The sequence below is a fragment of the Bos indicus genome, chromosome X (genome assembly GCF_029378745.1).
Source record: "Bos indicus isolate NIAB-ARS_2022 breed Sahiwal x Tharparkar chromosome X, NIAB-ARS_B.indTharparkar_mat_pri_1.0, whole genome shotgun sequence".
Taxonomy (NCBI): Eukaryota; Metazoa; Chordata; class Mammalia; order Artiodactyla; family Bovidae; genus Bos; species Bos indicus.
This window is the reverse complement of record NC_091789.1, coordinates 85,087,820-85,103,793: the sequence shown is the minus strand read 5'-3', so window position 1 is coordinate 85,103,793 and position 15,974 is coordinate 85,087,820. Positions and strand designations below refer to the sequence as shown.

The 15,974-nt window shown below is 36.9% G+C and overlaps 1 protein-coding gene across 15 annotated transcripts in view; it reads left to right on the top strand.

The window, feature by feature from the left end:
- Positions 1-15,974, top strand: part of TAF1 (TATA-box binding protein associated factor 1) — a 114,010-nt gene that overhangs the window by 42,331 nt on the left and 55,705 nt on the right. Inside the window, exon 32 of one of the 15 annotated variants that reach the window (XM_070783695.1) lies at positions 7,339-9,439. The exons of 12 other annotated variants lie outside the window; for them this stretch is intronic. In XM_070783695.1, the coding sequence (XP_070639796.1) occupies positions 7,339-7,754 (416 nt within the window). In that variant the 3' untranslated portion in view covers positions 7,755-9,439. Of the gene's footprint in view, positions 1-7,069; positions 9,440-15,974 lie in introns of those variants that run through there. 2 more of the 15 variants (XM_070783696.1, XM_070783697.1) reach the window with 2 other exon arrangements.

The following is a 15,974-nucleotide window of genomic DNA, read 5'->3' as shown; positions in this document are numbered from 1 at the left end:
CAGCCATCTCATTCTCTGTCGTCCCCTTCTCCTCCTGACCCCAATCCCTCCCAGCATCCAATGAAGTTAGGTGGGCCCAAATCATGAAAGGCACCTAGTATGTCTTACTAAGCCTTTAAAAGGACAAATCACCAATAAAGAAACTATTGACAACCATCCAAGTTAAAGCACTGAGAGCTTGAACTAAGTTACGAAGCGATAAAAATGGAAAGATGGGGACAGATGGTAGAGATATTGAGGAAGTAGAATTGATAACCTTCATAAATGGCTAGAAATTGAGGGTATAGGTAAAGGACTACTGCTAAGTCACTTCAGTCGTGTCCGACTCTGTGCGATGCCATAGATGGCAGCCCACCAGGCTCCCCTGTCCCTGGGATTCTCCAGGCAAGAACACTGGAGTGGGTTGCCATTTCCTTCTCCAATGCATGAAAGTGAAAAGTGAAAATGAAGTCGCTCAGTCATGTCCGACTCTTTGCGACCCCATGGACTGCACTCTACCAGGCTCCTCCGTCCATGGGATTTTCCAGGCAAGAGTACTGGAGTGGGGTGCCATCGCCTTCTCCAAGGTAAAGGACAGGGAGAATTAAAAATGATGCCAAGTACTCCTGTTCTCTTGGTGAAAACAGAAATTGGTACAAACTTTTTAGAGGACTATAAATGTGTATTCCCTTTGACTAAGCAAGTTCATCTCAAAGGAATATTTCATACAAGTTTGCAAAGGCATATGTGCAAATGTACATATGTTTGTAATTGCAACTTTGTAATTAAGGAAACAGCATTCTAAAATATCCAACAATAAGAAATTATTAATAGTTAAACTATGGTACATCTATATGATGGAATACTGTTTAGCCATCAGAATGGTAGATTAGCTAACAAATAAAGCTGTATCTTGTATATGCTGATACCCAAATATATCCAAGATATGTATTGATGAAAACTAGATCACTCAACAGTATATACAGAAGGATTTGTACATTTAGATCCTATGGAGGCCAGACAGGTAACATAAATGAGTGAAATGGGCTCAGTAGTAATGATGAACTGAAGAGCCCATCTAAAGGGCTCAGTCACTAGTTCAATTGTTGTCATAAGGAAGAATTACTAAAGGGAGAGGTGGAGGATAATCTTCACTTTATGCTTTTTTGTACTTAGATGTTTGAATTTTTTTAATTGAGCATGAAGTACTTTTGTTAATTTAAAAAATCTGGTTTTTAGAAGGGCGGATAAGTCAGATGACATTCAGAATTCTGACTTGGGCAAACTGGTGGTATCATTGACTAATATAGTTGTCCCTCGATGTCCACAACTCCCAGGAATACCAAATCTGTAGATGCTCAAGTCACTTGTAAAATGGCATAGTATCTGCATCTAACTGTCACACATTCTCCCATATACTTTAAATCATCTCTAGATTACTTACGATACCTATACAATGTAAATGCTATGTAAATAGTTATAAATACAATGTAAATAGTTTCCAGTGTGCAGAAAAATCAAGTTTTGCAATATGGAACTTTCTGAAATTTTTTTCACAAATGTTTTTGCCCAATGATTCCATCATTGTGGAACCCATGGATGGATACAGAGGGCTGACTATAATAGGAAATAAAGGAGGAGTAGTTTTGGAGGAAAAGTGGTAGAGTTCAATTTGGGCTGTGTTGTATTGAGGTAGGATATCCAAGTAAAGACTTTGAGTAGATAATAGAGGTCCAGAGCTCAGAAGAGAAGTCTGTACTGTTTGTATATATGGATATTTTTTCAAATCATCAGCATATAAAAATATAAGTGGATGAGTTCAAATAGGGAGTCAGGTACATTCCTTGAACCCTCTGATGCTATAGCTGAAATACACTTGTATGTTTTTCTGGGTAGAAAGACCATAGCTTTATCAGATTATCAAAGTTATATGTGACCCAAAAAGGTCAAGAACCACTGTTAAGAGAGAATGTAGGATGAGAATGTATTTGACAGATACCAAACCAGCATTTAAGGGATAGGGTGGAGAATACTGGGGAGTGACCAGGATGAAAAAAAGGAAAACCAGAAGAGAGTAATGCTCTAGAAACCAAGAGAATAGGAAAATGGCCAGCAGATCAAGTGCTACAGAGAAGACCAAAGAGAATGGTCATTGAAGAGCTAGTTTAGTACAGTGGTAGAATCAAAAGCCAGACTACAGAGGATATGAGTGAATGAGAATTTAAAAAGTGGAGGCTGAAATTTGCCTAAGAAGGGAAGAAGGAAGACTCTAATCAGTGTGTTAGAAGGGATGAGTCAGTTGGACAGAGGGTATCTTTGTATAGATGAAAGAGAAGAAAATAAAGAATATGAGATAAGATCCCTGTGAGAATGGGAATATAAACATTGAGAATGTTTCTGCCCAGTAGCCTCTCATTTTCTCTGCAAAATAGCAAACAGGGCCTTTTGCTAAGAATGAGTGAGGTGGTGGGAGAGAGAATTTGAAGAGAAATGTAGATAAAGGTTTGAATTAATACAAATTTTGTATTAGGGAAAATCTGTTTATAGTTTAACATGTTTCAAATTTCTTACCAAGTTATTTTAAATCCCCCCACCCCCACCTCCTGATGAAGAAAGATAAATAACAGCAGTCCTATAGCTTACTTTGGTATACTGCTGTACATTGCCTTAGTTTTTGAACTAAAGTTAGGAGAGGCCTGATAGAGACAGGATTTAATGGGGATGCAAGTTTCCTTTGGATCAGAGAGAGAATGAAGAGACTGGACAGATACAAGGCTGAGATAAGGAAATGTAGGATATTGGAATTGAAACTTTCAGAGGTTAAGCAGTAAAATCTGCTTAACAGTTAGCAGTAAAGACAGCATTCTAGATATAGCCATGGATATGTTTGGCTGGAATGGAGGTGCAAACCATTGGCATGAAGATTTACAAGGATTTTGGATAGGTGGTACATATGAACATTAGAGTAACCCATCATAGTGGAGAGGGATTTGGAGCCAAGAAGATTGTGCCAGGTGTGTAAGTCCTTGGTAATGTGAGTTGGTTAATGATGGTGAGTAAAACTGAAGAGCAGAGATCTCAAACTCAAGTGGCCTATAGGGGCCAGGCTAGTAATGTAAATGAGTTGAGGTGGGCCAAGTGTGGATTGAACTCTGAAAGCCAAATAAAAACATCTATCTGCCGGCCCAATCTAGCTCCAAGGCAGCTCGTTTTCAACCTCTGGCATGGTAGAGAACAAGCCTAAAAGTAGGAGGAATTTTTTTTTCCCCAAGGGGAAGTAAATAATAATTTGGTAGCAGCAGTAGACAGCCTAGAAGGCTGTCTTCCCCTCATCCTTAATCAGTGGGTGAGAGTATAAGAAACCTCTGAATAGGGCAGAAAGGGTTAGTGGTGTCATGAGATAAGAAATGTGATCTTTGTTTTGTGCTAAAAGGATATCCATTATGGAGTTGAAGGCACATATGAGATGTTTCCTACCATCAGGTACTATATACAAAATAATACTTTTATTTGAAACTGTGTTGGTCTGGCCAGATATGAACCTGCCTCTATTTCTAATTAATAGTAATAAAGTCCATGTGGAATCTATTCCCTGCTTTAACATTTTTATTTCAAAAAAATTTTCTAGCAAAGTTAGTAGAATGGTATCTCTGATTAACATTATTTTGACCCTTTCCATTCAAATTCTTCACACATATCATTCTGCATATGGCATATTTCTATAGCATTTTACATACTTTGATTATCATGTATGTAACATATGAGCTAAGTTGTACATAGCTAGAATGCTTAGCACTAAGGTTAGGATCATTGGGCAACAAGTGAAAGATAAGTAATACTTCACCCAGAAGTATGCAGTACACGTTGGAGGACTCAGGTCTTGTACTAGAGGTGGTGATAGACTGCACACTAGTGTTCAAGCCTCTAGGTCTGTTCACCTACCACATAGGTGCTAAATCAATTGCAGAGCCTCTGTTCATGTTCAGATTACATTTGAAGGAATATTAATAATCAGAGAAACCCAAAACTTGGGATTAGAACTATTCGCAATAGTCTTAAAAGTCACATAACATTCCATGTCAGTGAGAATGATATAGATAAAGAAATCCTGTCTGAAAAACACAACCCAAACTTTATACCAGTCTTAGCAAAACCATAAAGTAGTTGGCAGAGGCCTTAATACTTAATGTTTGATTAAATTTAAGATAAACTGCATAGTCTGTGGGCTTCCCAGGTGGCTCAGTGGTAAAGAATCCACCTGCCAATGCAGGAGACAGGAGACACAAGTTTGATCCTTGGGTTGGGAAGATCCCCTGGAGGAGGGCATGGCAACCCACTCCCAATATCCTTGCCTGGAGAATCCCATGAACAGAGGAGCCTGGCGGACTACAGTCAATGGGACTGCAGAGAGTTGGACATGACTGAGCATGCACGCATGCCCGCATAGTCTGTACCAATAGATGATGCCAAACTATTCGTGATGAAACCCCTTTTCCCAAAGAATTTCCTAACAAGTTCCTCCTCCAGTGTTCTTCAAACCAAAAATTAATAAGAAGCCATCTTACCTATGATAAGTAGATCACACATCATAAAATCTCAGTGCCTGAAGTTTTAGAATGCTTAGCAGGACCCTACAATCTAGATTAGATAAAACAATAAATTTACCCAAAAAATCTCCAGGGAAGTTTTTTCTACACTTTTGTTTGAGTAACTCCCAACCCTGTGTGATCTCTAATAGTTCTGTGTATAGGACTCTTTTATGGAGCTCATCATATACACATGTGCAGCTTAGCATTCAGCTGAAGATTTAAGAGAGCTTTTCTGCAGATCTTAGATTGTCTTGTGGAGTTCCCACCTCTCCAGTTCTGTCCTGCCGTTTCTAACTGTTCTAGCCTCTTCAGACTCCAGTATCTGTTTCTATGGCTTAGTCAGACTGCTGTGCTTTTGTTGGATTCAGCAGAAAGCCAAGGACGATTGTAGGGCTTACTTCCTTTATTTCCTTTCTCTCAAGAATGACAGTCCTATACTTCCTGGTTGGAAACAGTTGTTTCATTTGTTTTTTTGCAGTTTTCTGGTTACAGTGGGCAGACTAATTCAATAGCAGTTACTCTATTGTGCCCAAGAAGGTCTTTAGGTTTACTGTATTTTCTGACATAGAAATTTCATTTTTATGTAGTTATATTTATCAGTCTTTGCTGTTTAGATTTCTGTATAATTGTTTAAAAGACCTTCCCTACTCTGAGATAGCCAACTATATTTTCTTCTAATATGTATAGTATTTAAACATTTACTGATTTTTAAAAATAGAATCTAAGATATAAGGTAAATATCTAACTTATTTTCTCTTCCAAAGAATTAGCCAAAGTGTCCAAGTTGTACTTATGGAATGGTCTGTCCTTTTGTACATTAGTACAAAATGCTACCTTTATCATGTAGTAGATTCTTATATATTCTTTAACCTAGTTTGGAGCTTTCCGTTTTATTTATTTGTTTATCTAATCTGTACTATTATCACCAGATAGTGTCTCTGATTATCATTCAGACTTTATAATTTTAAATTCCTCTGATGTGACTATCTTTCCTCTATTAGCCTAAATAAACTCTAGGATCATTTCTGTTAAATTCTAACTTGTCAGTGACAGATAATTTTGAAATCTTATTTTAATTTATGGATTAATTTGAAGACAATGTGTATCTTTGTAATATGTTTCTCCATCTAGAAGCTCATGTTTCTTCATTTATTCGCATGTTCTTTTACCTTTGTCAATAAAGACTTTTAGGTTATGTTGTATAATTTCTAGGCATCTTTTGTTTATTTCTATATATTTTATAGTTTTTATTGCTATTGAGCATCTACTTTTTTTGTTGTTGAGTTTATTCCTGGCTAATTTAAAAGTTTTGCTACTGTTGTACATGTGCTCCCCTCCTGCAAAGTGGTTATTAAATCTAAAGGTTTCAATCAGTTTGAAGAATAGTATTGTTAACAGGTTAATATAATGCTTAAAGTATTTTTGTATACTAGTTTCTAAGTCTGTAAGTTTGGCCATTAATAAATATTAAGGTTCTTTTTTTCTGTTAATAACTTTCCTTGAATTGGGGCCAAGGTATAAGTATTCCTACATAGAGGTTGAGTCTCACATCATTAAAGAGAATAAAATCTCTTTTGATATCACTTCAGCCCCTTGCTGCCATCCATTCTTTTCATAGCTGACTTTTTGTTTTTATTGTGGTAAAATATACATGAAATAAAAATTTACCTTTTCAACCATTTTTAAGTTTACAGTTCACTGGCATTAAGTACATTCATAATGTTGTGCAGCCATCACCACTATCGGTTCCCAGAACCATTTCTTTATCCCAAACAGAAACTCAGTATCCCCATTCTCCCATTCCCCCAGTTCTTAGTAAACTCTATTCTACTTTGTTTCAATGAATTTGCCTCTTCTAGGTACCTCATATGAGTAGACTCATACAATAAATAGAATATTTGTCCTTTTGTATCTGGCTTTTATTTCACTTTGCATAATGCTTCCAAGGTTCAACCATCCATGTTGTAGCATGGGTCAGAATTTCTTTTTTCTTTTTTAATGAACATGTAATGTGTCTCTCCTATTCTTTACCTGCCATTCATGTCTCACTCAGCTTTAATCTAGTTTCTACCCTGCCAAGCATACCAAATGAACAGGATCACATAATTGCCAGGTATAGTGGGCACTTTTCAGTCCTTATCTTTACCTCACCCCACTCTTTGACATCATTGAGCATTTCTTCCTTGAAATTATAGTATGATTGGCTTCATGACAACTTTCAGCTCTTACTTTCCTCTTACCTCTTAGACCATTACTTTTCAGTCTCCTTTACTGAATGTTATTCTGCCTGTTACTACAAGTTTAACCACCACCTCTTTCTGATGACTCTCAACTCTATTCTGGGCAAAGATCTATATATATCCCAACCACCTGCTGAACATTCCCTCTTGGATGTCCCAGTGGAACTTGAAACATGCTTCAATCTGAATATTCTACTATCCTTCTCTATTCCAACTTTCTCCCTCTGTCCTTTACTTGACTCACTCCTTTACTGTTTCCAGTCTGGATTTAATGGGTTACTAGCATCTTGCCGGGAGAAATATCAATAACCTCAGATATGCAGATGACACCACCCTTACGGCAGAAAGTGAAGAGGAACTAAAAAGCCTCTTGATGAAAGTGAAAGAGGAGAGTGACAAAGTTGGCTTAAAGCTCAACATTCAGAAAACTAAGATCATGGCATCTGGTCCCATCACTTCATGGCAAATGGATGGGGAAACAATGGAAACATTGGCTGACTTTATTTTTCTGGGCTCCAAAATCACTGCAGATGGTGACTGCAGCCATGAAATTAAAAGACCCTTGCTCCTTGGAAGTAAAGTTATGACCAACCTAGACAGCATATTAAAAAGCAGAGTGATTACTTTGCCAACAAAGGTCCATCTAGTCGAGGCTGTGGTTTTTCCAGTGGTCGTGTATGAATGCGAGAGTTGGACTATAAAGAAAGCTGAGCGCCGAAGAATTGATGCTTTTGAACTGTGGTGTTGGAGAAGACTCTTGAGAGTCCCTTGGACTGCAAGGACATCCATCCAGTCCATTCTAAAGGAGATCAGTCCTAGGTGTTCATTGGAAGGACTGATGCTAAAGCTGAAACTCCAATACTTTGGCCACCTCATGCGAAGAGTTGACTCATTGGAAAAGACTCTGATGCTGGGAGAGATTGTGGGCAGGAGGAGAAGAGGATGACAGAGGATGAGATGGCTGGATGGCGTCACCGACCGATGGACATGAGTTTGGGTGAGTTGGTGATCACAGGGAAGCCTGGCGTGCTGCAGTCCATGGGGTTGCAAAGAGTCAGACATGACTGAGCGACTGAACTGAGCATCACTGAGTAGCAGCTGGAAACCTCACAGTTATTTTTGATTCTTCCTGTTGAATAAATCCCTGACTTCCAGCATATCACTAAAACCCTCATTATATTTTGCCTAAATTATTACAATAAATAGTCACCTGGCCAATATCCCAGCCTAGACTTCTCACCTATCATTTGCATTTTTGTCAGATAGACCTCTTTAATTGGAGAGGGAAATGGCAACCCACTCCAGTATTCTTGCCTGGAAAATCCCATGGACAGAGGAGCCTGGTGGATGGTCCATGGGGTCATGAAGAGCTGGAATGACTGAGCGACTAAACAACAGACTTCTTTAATAATTCATACTTCTTATAAAAAAAGTCAAATGATAGAGAAATAGATAGAATTAAATATTAACACTTCCGGAGACACTGCTTTGGGAAAGATCCCTAGTGTTCTTACTTGCTGCAAGTAATAAATCTTTCCTTCTCCTGAAAAAGAAGAGAAAAGCTTCTTTCTACCCGCACACTCCTATTTCTATGGTTTTATTCCCTAGAGGTAACAGTTTGGTGTATATCCTTTTATACTTTTTTCTGTACTTGACTCAAAACATGGTAAATAATTACACATTAGTTTTTAACTTTTTGTCTTTTTTTTTCTTTTGGCAACAATGGACATTTTTATAGATAATTATTCTGTAATTTGCTCTCTTTGTTCATGAATATATCCTGATCCTCTTTTTTAAGCTTCTATTTTGAAATAATTTTAGACTCAAGAAATTACAAAAATAGTCTATAGAGACCTGTATACCCTTTATGTACCTTCCTCCAGTGGCAACATCTTAGATAGCTGTGGTACAATATCAAAATCAGGAAATTGATGCATTATCATTAACTAGATTACAGACCTTATTCAGTTTGCACCTTGAAAAAAATCTATATTCATCTGTGCATGTGTATTTTTTATGCAGTTTTATGCCATCACCTAACCACCACAATCAAGGTTTAGAACTGGTCTGTCATCACAGAAGAACTCCCTGATGATACCTTTTGTATTCCTGTCCCTCCACGTGCACACACCTTTCTCCTTGTTCCCTGGCAACCACCTAGCTGTTCTCCATCTCTGTACTTTTGATACTTGAGCATCTTATACAAAGAATAGTACAATATTTTTGAGATTGACTTTTTTTTCACTAAGCATAATTCTCGAGATCAATTCAATTTATTGTATGTGTCAGTAGTTCATGTTTTAAGTTGTTGAGTAGTGTTCATCGTACCAGAAGTTTGTTCAGCCGTTCAGTCATTGAAAGATACTCAGTTCTCCAATATTTTGCCATTGTGAATAAAGCTGGTATGAACATTCGTGTATAAGATTTTGTATGAATGTAAATTGTCCTTTCTCTGAGATAAATGCCCAAGAATGAGATGGTAGATATATGTGTAGTTCCGTGAGAAACTGCTATACTCTTTTCCAGAATGCCTGTACCATTTTGCATTTTCTCCAGCAATGAACTAATCATACAGTTTCTCTGCAGTATTAGTATTACCACTATTTAAATAAATTGTATCTGTTCATCTTTTTCATTGTGTTTTTACTTTGCATTCCCCTAATGGCTATTGATATTAAATATCTTTTCATGTGCATATTTACCACCCATGTATTTTCTTCAGTGAAGTGTCTGTTTCTTTGCCCCAGGTTTTTTTTTTGGCTGTACTGGGTCTTTGTTGCTGCTCAGGCTTTTCTCCAGTGATGGCGAGTGGGGGCCACTGTCTAGTTGTGGTGTGTAGGCTTCTCATTGTGGTGGCTTCTCTTGTGGAGCACAGGCTCTGGAGTGTGTGGGCTTCTGTAGTTTCAGCACGTGGGCTCAGTAGTTATGGTGTATTGGCTTAGTTGCTCCACTGCATGTGAGATCTTCTGGGACTTGGGATCAAACACATGTCTCCTGCATTGGCAGGTGGATTCTTTACCACTGAGCCACAAGAGAAGTCCTGCCCCAGTTTTAATTGCATTGTTTTCTTATGATTAATGAGTTTTAAGGTTTCTTTATGTATTCTAGGTATGCTTCCTTTATTAGATATGTGATTTACAAAGAATTTTTCTAGTCTGTATCTTTTCAGTCTTTGGACAGTATTTTTGGAAGAACAGAAATGCTTAATTTTGGTGAAATCCAATTTATCAGGTCTTTCTTTTTGCATTGTACTCTTGGTACGTCTCTAAGGAGTTGTTGCTTTACCCAGGATCACAAAGGTTTTGTCTATATTTTCTTTTTTAAAAAAATTTTATTATTTATTTACTTATTTATTTCTGGCTCTGCTAGGTCTTCATTGCTGTGCAAGCTTTTCTCTAGTTGTGGCTAGTGGGGGCAGCTCTCTAGTTGCAGTGTGCAAGCTTCTCATTGCGGTGGCTTCTCTTGTTGCAGAGCAAAAGGCTCTGGGGCTCTTGGGCTTCAGTAGTTGCAGCACATGGGCTCTGTAGTTGGGGTTCCCAGACTCGAGAGCACAGGCTCAGTAGTTGCGGTACATGGGCTTAGCTGCTCTGCAGCATGTGGGATCTTCCCAGATTGGGGATCAAACCCGTGTCTCCTGCATTGGCAGGTGGATTATTTACCTCTGAGCCACCAGGAAAGCCCTTTTATATTTTCTTTTCTAAAAGTTTATAGTTTTAGTGTTGTACATTTAAATCCATGATCCATTTTGAATTTATATACAATATGAGATTTAGCTTGAGGTTTGTTTTCTTTTTGCCAATGGATGTTCTACTGTTCCATTACTGTTTGTTGAGAAGACTATTCTTACTTCAGTAAATTGTTCTGAGCGTCTTTGTGAAAAATCAGCTAAGTGCATGGGTCTGTTTCTGGGTTTATTTTGTTCCACTGACCTATCCCTCTGCACACTGCCGTGATTACTGTAGCTAAGCTACTGTAAGTGTTAACATCAGGTAGAGTGATTCCTCTCACTTTATTCTTTTTATAAATTGTGTTCTTTTGCCTTTCCACATAAATTTTAGAAGTATTTTGTCTATATCTATAAAAAAAAAGTCTTGCTGGAATTTTAATAGGAATTGAGTTAAACCTATAGATCAATTTAGAGAAAATTAACATCTTTACTGATCCTGTCTTATTGTTGGTACATAGAAATCTCTATCATTCTTTTTAATGTATTCCATAGCATGTATATTTGTATCATAATTGATATCCTTGTACATTTGTAGGAAATTTTGATAGATGTTCTAAAATTGTATTCTAAGAGGGTTGTACCTGTTTATAATAAAAATGACAGTGAAGGAGAATGTCTGTTTCCCTACAACCTCTCCAACTCTGGGATTATCAGTGTTTTAAAGTCTTTGCCAAATTATGTCTGTAAAATTCAAGTATATAACTTAAACTGAAATTTTCCATCGTAAAAAGTTACATGCGCATTAAAAAAATCAAACCATATAAAATTGTATAAAGTGAAAAAGAAAAATCTCCCTGTCCTTCCCCTTTACCCATCCTGTTCTCCAGAGTACCATTGGGTTTGGTGTGAAGTATCTGGGCCTTTTTTATACATACCATGTATTTTTTTTTTTTTAACAAATGAAAGCATATATTTGGTTATACAGTTTTCACCTGACATTGTTATGGACAATTTTTCATTCATCTAAGTATGTGATATTGTTTAAGTAAATTCTGTTTCTATATGACTCAAAAAGGCAAAAGAATGAACTGTATAGCATTATGAATGCTTCAGAAAAAAATTGAATTTCTACTTTGTTTTAAAACTGCTGTGGCTACTGATTATGGATAACAGTATGGAGATTCCTTAAAAACTAAAAATAAACCTGTTTGCAAAGCAGAAATAGAAACACAGACTTAGAGAACAAACATGGATACCAGAGAGGAATGGGGGGAAGGGCGAGGTGGGATGAATTGGGAGATTGGGATTGACATATATATAGTATTGATGCTATGTATAAAATAACTAATGAGAACCTGTATAGCACAGGGAATTCTACTCAATGTTCAGTGGTGACCTTAAATGGGAAGGAAATACAAAAAAGAGGACATATATGTATACATATAGCTGATTCATTTTGTTGTACAGCAGAAACTAACACAACATTGTAAAGCAGCTATACTCCAATAAAATTTTTTTTTAAAAGAAAAAATAAATAAGAATAGAGTTACCATATGATCCAGCAGTTGTACTCCTAGGCCTTTGTCTGGAAAAGGTGAAAACTCTAATTCAAAAAGATATATGCACCCCAGTGTTTATAGTAGCACTGTTTACAACAGCCAAGATATGGAAGCAACCGAAATGTCCATCAACAGATGAATGAATAAAAAAAGAATGCACACACACACGCACAATGGAATATCACTCAACCATAAAAAAGAATCTTATGATACTACTTTATGTGAAATCTAAAGTGATACAAAAGAACTTATTTACAAAATAGAATAGACTCACAGACATAGAAAACAAACTTACAGGGCTTCCCTGGTAGCCCAATGGTTAAGAATCAGCCTGCCAATGCAGGGCACACGAGTTCAATCCCTGGTCCAGGAAGATCCTACATGCCATGGGGCAACTAGGCCTGTGCACCACAACTACCGAGGCTGCATGCTCTGGACCCTGTGCTCTGCAATAAAGAACCCACCACAACGAGAAGCCCATGCACCATGAATAGAGAAAGCCTCTCGCAGCAGCAAAGACTCAGTGCAGTCAATAAATAAATAAAACATTGAAAAAAGAAAACAAACTTACAATTACCAAAGGGGAAAGTTGGAAGAAGGGTAAATTAGGTGTTTGAAATTGATACACATTGCTATATGTAAAATAGCTAAATATCGGAAACTATTAATATATTCAATATCTTATAAAAACCAATAATGAAAAAGAACCTGAAAAAGAATGTATATAAATAAATGAATCACTTTGCTGTATACCTAAAACTATCACAATGCTGTAAATCAACTATACTTCAATTAAACAAATACTGTGGCTTCTACTATGTATAAAAAAGGTACAAGGATATATTGTATAGCACAGGGAATATTAGCCAGTATTTTATAACTAAAGGGAATATAATGTATAAAAATTTTGAATTACTATGTTGTACACTTGAAACTGATATAAATCAACTATGCCTCAATAAAAAATATGTGAGTGTCTATATGTATATTAAATCTGGCACTGATTTTTTTAAAGCTTTCTACTGCTACTGAGATTTTATTTTTTAATTTTAATGCTATTTTTTCTCTGAAACCTTTTAGATAGCAGTAATACTTGTTTGCTGTCTCACTACTAGAACTACAAAGCTTGTAGCTTTCCTTTCTTCTCCTGACATTACTAAAGAGCGAAATTAACTTAGAAATGAAAAAAGGAATTTTCTTTGATTTTAGTAAAGTATCAACTTTCCAAAGCTGTCACTGAAATTATCACTATTTAGGGATATTTGAATTTGAATTACATATGATTCTGTAGGCCACTGCCAGTCCTTATGAATGAGGCAAAGTATAAATATAAATATATTTTTTTTATATTTGCAGCTGCTTTGCCATGATTTACTAAATAAGGAGAGAAGAAAAACAAAAATTTTCATTTTTGCAAACAAAAACATTTCTTTTTTGCAAATGGGTCACTTGTTCTCTTGTAAGGCACAGTGGTAATTCATAGACAGCCTTATCTTTCATATTCATTTTCATGCCATTCCAGAAATTATTCTAAATTCTGATTTTCTGTATAGTAATTCTTTAGGGACTGGGAAATTGAAACTTAGTTTCTATTTACTCTCTTCTCCCCCACAATAGCCCCAGCTTCTTTATTATTCCCACAGAGGCCTTGTTGTCTGTGTATGTCTTTTCACTGGATGACTCTTTTCTTCCTTAGCTGTGAAACCTAAAGCTGATCATCCTACTTTTAGTAAGCACCTGATTACTGCAGAATATAGAGCACAATTTTTAGTTTTATGGAGGTGGTTATGGACCCCTTTGAGAATCTGATGGAAAAGCGTGGATCTTCTACTCAAAAAAATACATATTACATACAAAATTCTGTTTGCAGTTTCAGGGGGTTCATGGATCTCTCATTACCACCCCATTCAAGAATTTCTGGTATAGGTATAGATATCTGGGTATTTTTATCCTTTTTCAGTGGTGTTAACAGTGGTTTGCCAACTCCACCACCATCTTTCATCAAAAATACTTCAGTGCTGTGGAGCTCTGCTCAATGTTACGTGGCAGCTTGGATGGGAGGGAAGTTTGGGGGAGAATGGATACATGTATATGTATGACTGGGTCCCTTCAGTGTTCACCTGAAACTATCACAATATTGCTAATTGGCTATACACCAATACAAAATAAAAGGTTACAATAAAAGGATACCAAAAAAAACACATAAAAAAAATACTTCAGTGTTACTTTTCATATATGTAGAGTTAAGTAGCTGAAACACTTGTAACTCCTGAGAGCATGGACTGTCAAAAACTGAGAACAGACACAGCTAGTAATCAAAACACATAGAGAATTGTATTTGCTATATAAATAAGTATATTTTTTATATTCTGGAGTATTATTAGTGGATATTTCTTTAGAGTTATGTGTTGCAAAGAAAATGGGGAATGAAGACACATCTTTTTAAAAACTTTTTTTATTATTATTATTTTACTTTACAATATTGTATTGGTAAAATGGTTTAAGGGAGAAAACTTTGCAAATGTATAAAATTAATTTTCCCCTGCATTATAAATGAGAAGATTGAGATATTGAAAGGGTTGGTTTATGTTTCAGTTTCAGAACTGAAGAGCTGAATTCTTAATCTGTAGGCTGGAATTTTAGCGATGAGTCAGGTTCTTGTAGGTGTATGAGCCAGGATACTGCCATAAGCTACTGATGTACTTGCTCAGTAAAGGAAGCCTGTGACTTGTATGCAGCCTATTTTCTCTAGCATCATGCATTTCTAATCAGCATGAAACCTTATATGATAACTTTTGCCATCTGTCTCCATCAGTACTTTGAGGACCAACCTCCTGGTGGCTTTAGGAGATTAGAACTCAGAAACTTCAGCTGTGGACGCCTATCTCTCAAAACTGTTCCTGACTGTGAGCCAGCTCTGGCTGTCTTTATGTCCTGAATATCTTTTAGTTGACTTAAGTTTTCCTTCTGGTTTGGCCCTGGCAGCTTGTGTGAGGACACAACTTTATTTTACATCTTTTATGAAGAATAGATGGACCTTTGCTTGTGAAAAATTTAATCTGAAATGAACTTATTTGTTTGTATAAAAAGTATAAAGTGTTAGTCGCTCAGTCATGTCCAGCTCTTTGCAACTCTGTGAACTGTAGCCCACCATGCACTTCTGTCCATGGGATTCTCCAGGCAAGAATACTGGAGTGGGTTGCCATTTCATTCTCCAGGGGATCTTCCCAATCCAGGGATCGAACCTGGGTCTTCCTCATTGCAAGCATATTCTTTACCAGCTGAGCCACCAGGGAAGAATAGCTTAATAACAATACTCAGAGTAGTTATGTAGTTATGGCACGAAAATGTCACATGGGGTATATTTTTTATACTTTACATCCTGATAAATAGTAGGTTTAATTCAAGGATCACCTCCTCTATGAAGCCTTTCCTAATTCTTCTTTCCCTCTTCCATCCCAGCATCGGTCACTTCCTCCTCTATGCCTCTACTAAACCCTCTTATGTATTTTTTCACTGCGTTGTATCACCTCATTTGTTTATAGTCTGTCTCACTGGGCTCCCTGGTAGCTCAGACAGTAAAGAATCTGTCTTCATTTCAGGAGACCTGGGTTTGATCCCTGGCTTGGGAAGATCTCCTGGAGAATTCCATTGATAGAGGAGCCTGGCAGGGTGACAGTCCATGGGGTTGCAAAGAGTTGGACACGACTGAGTGACTAACACATACACTGTGCTAAGACCATAAGCTTCTTGAGGATATCGTCTGTATCTTACTCATGTCTGTGTATTATGCCTGGCACCTAGAGGTACTCAAAAATATTTTACAAATGAGGAGGTGAATAATTAGTATATTAAAGAATATTATAAAGCACTTAACAACTCAGTTAAGTTGGGAATAACAACTCAGATGCTTTCAGGCTCCAGGCATAAACAAGCAGAC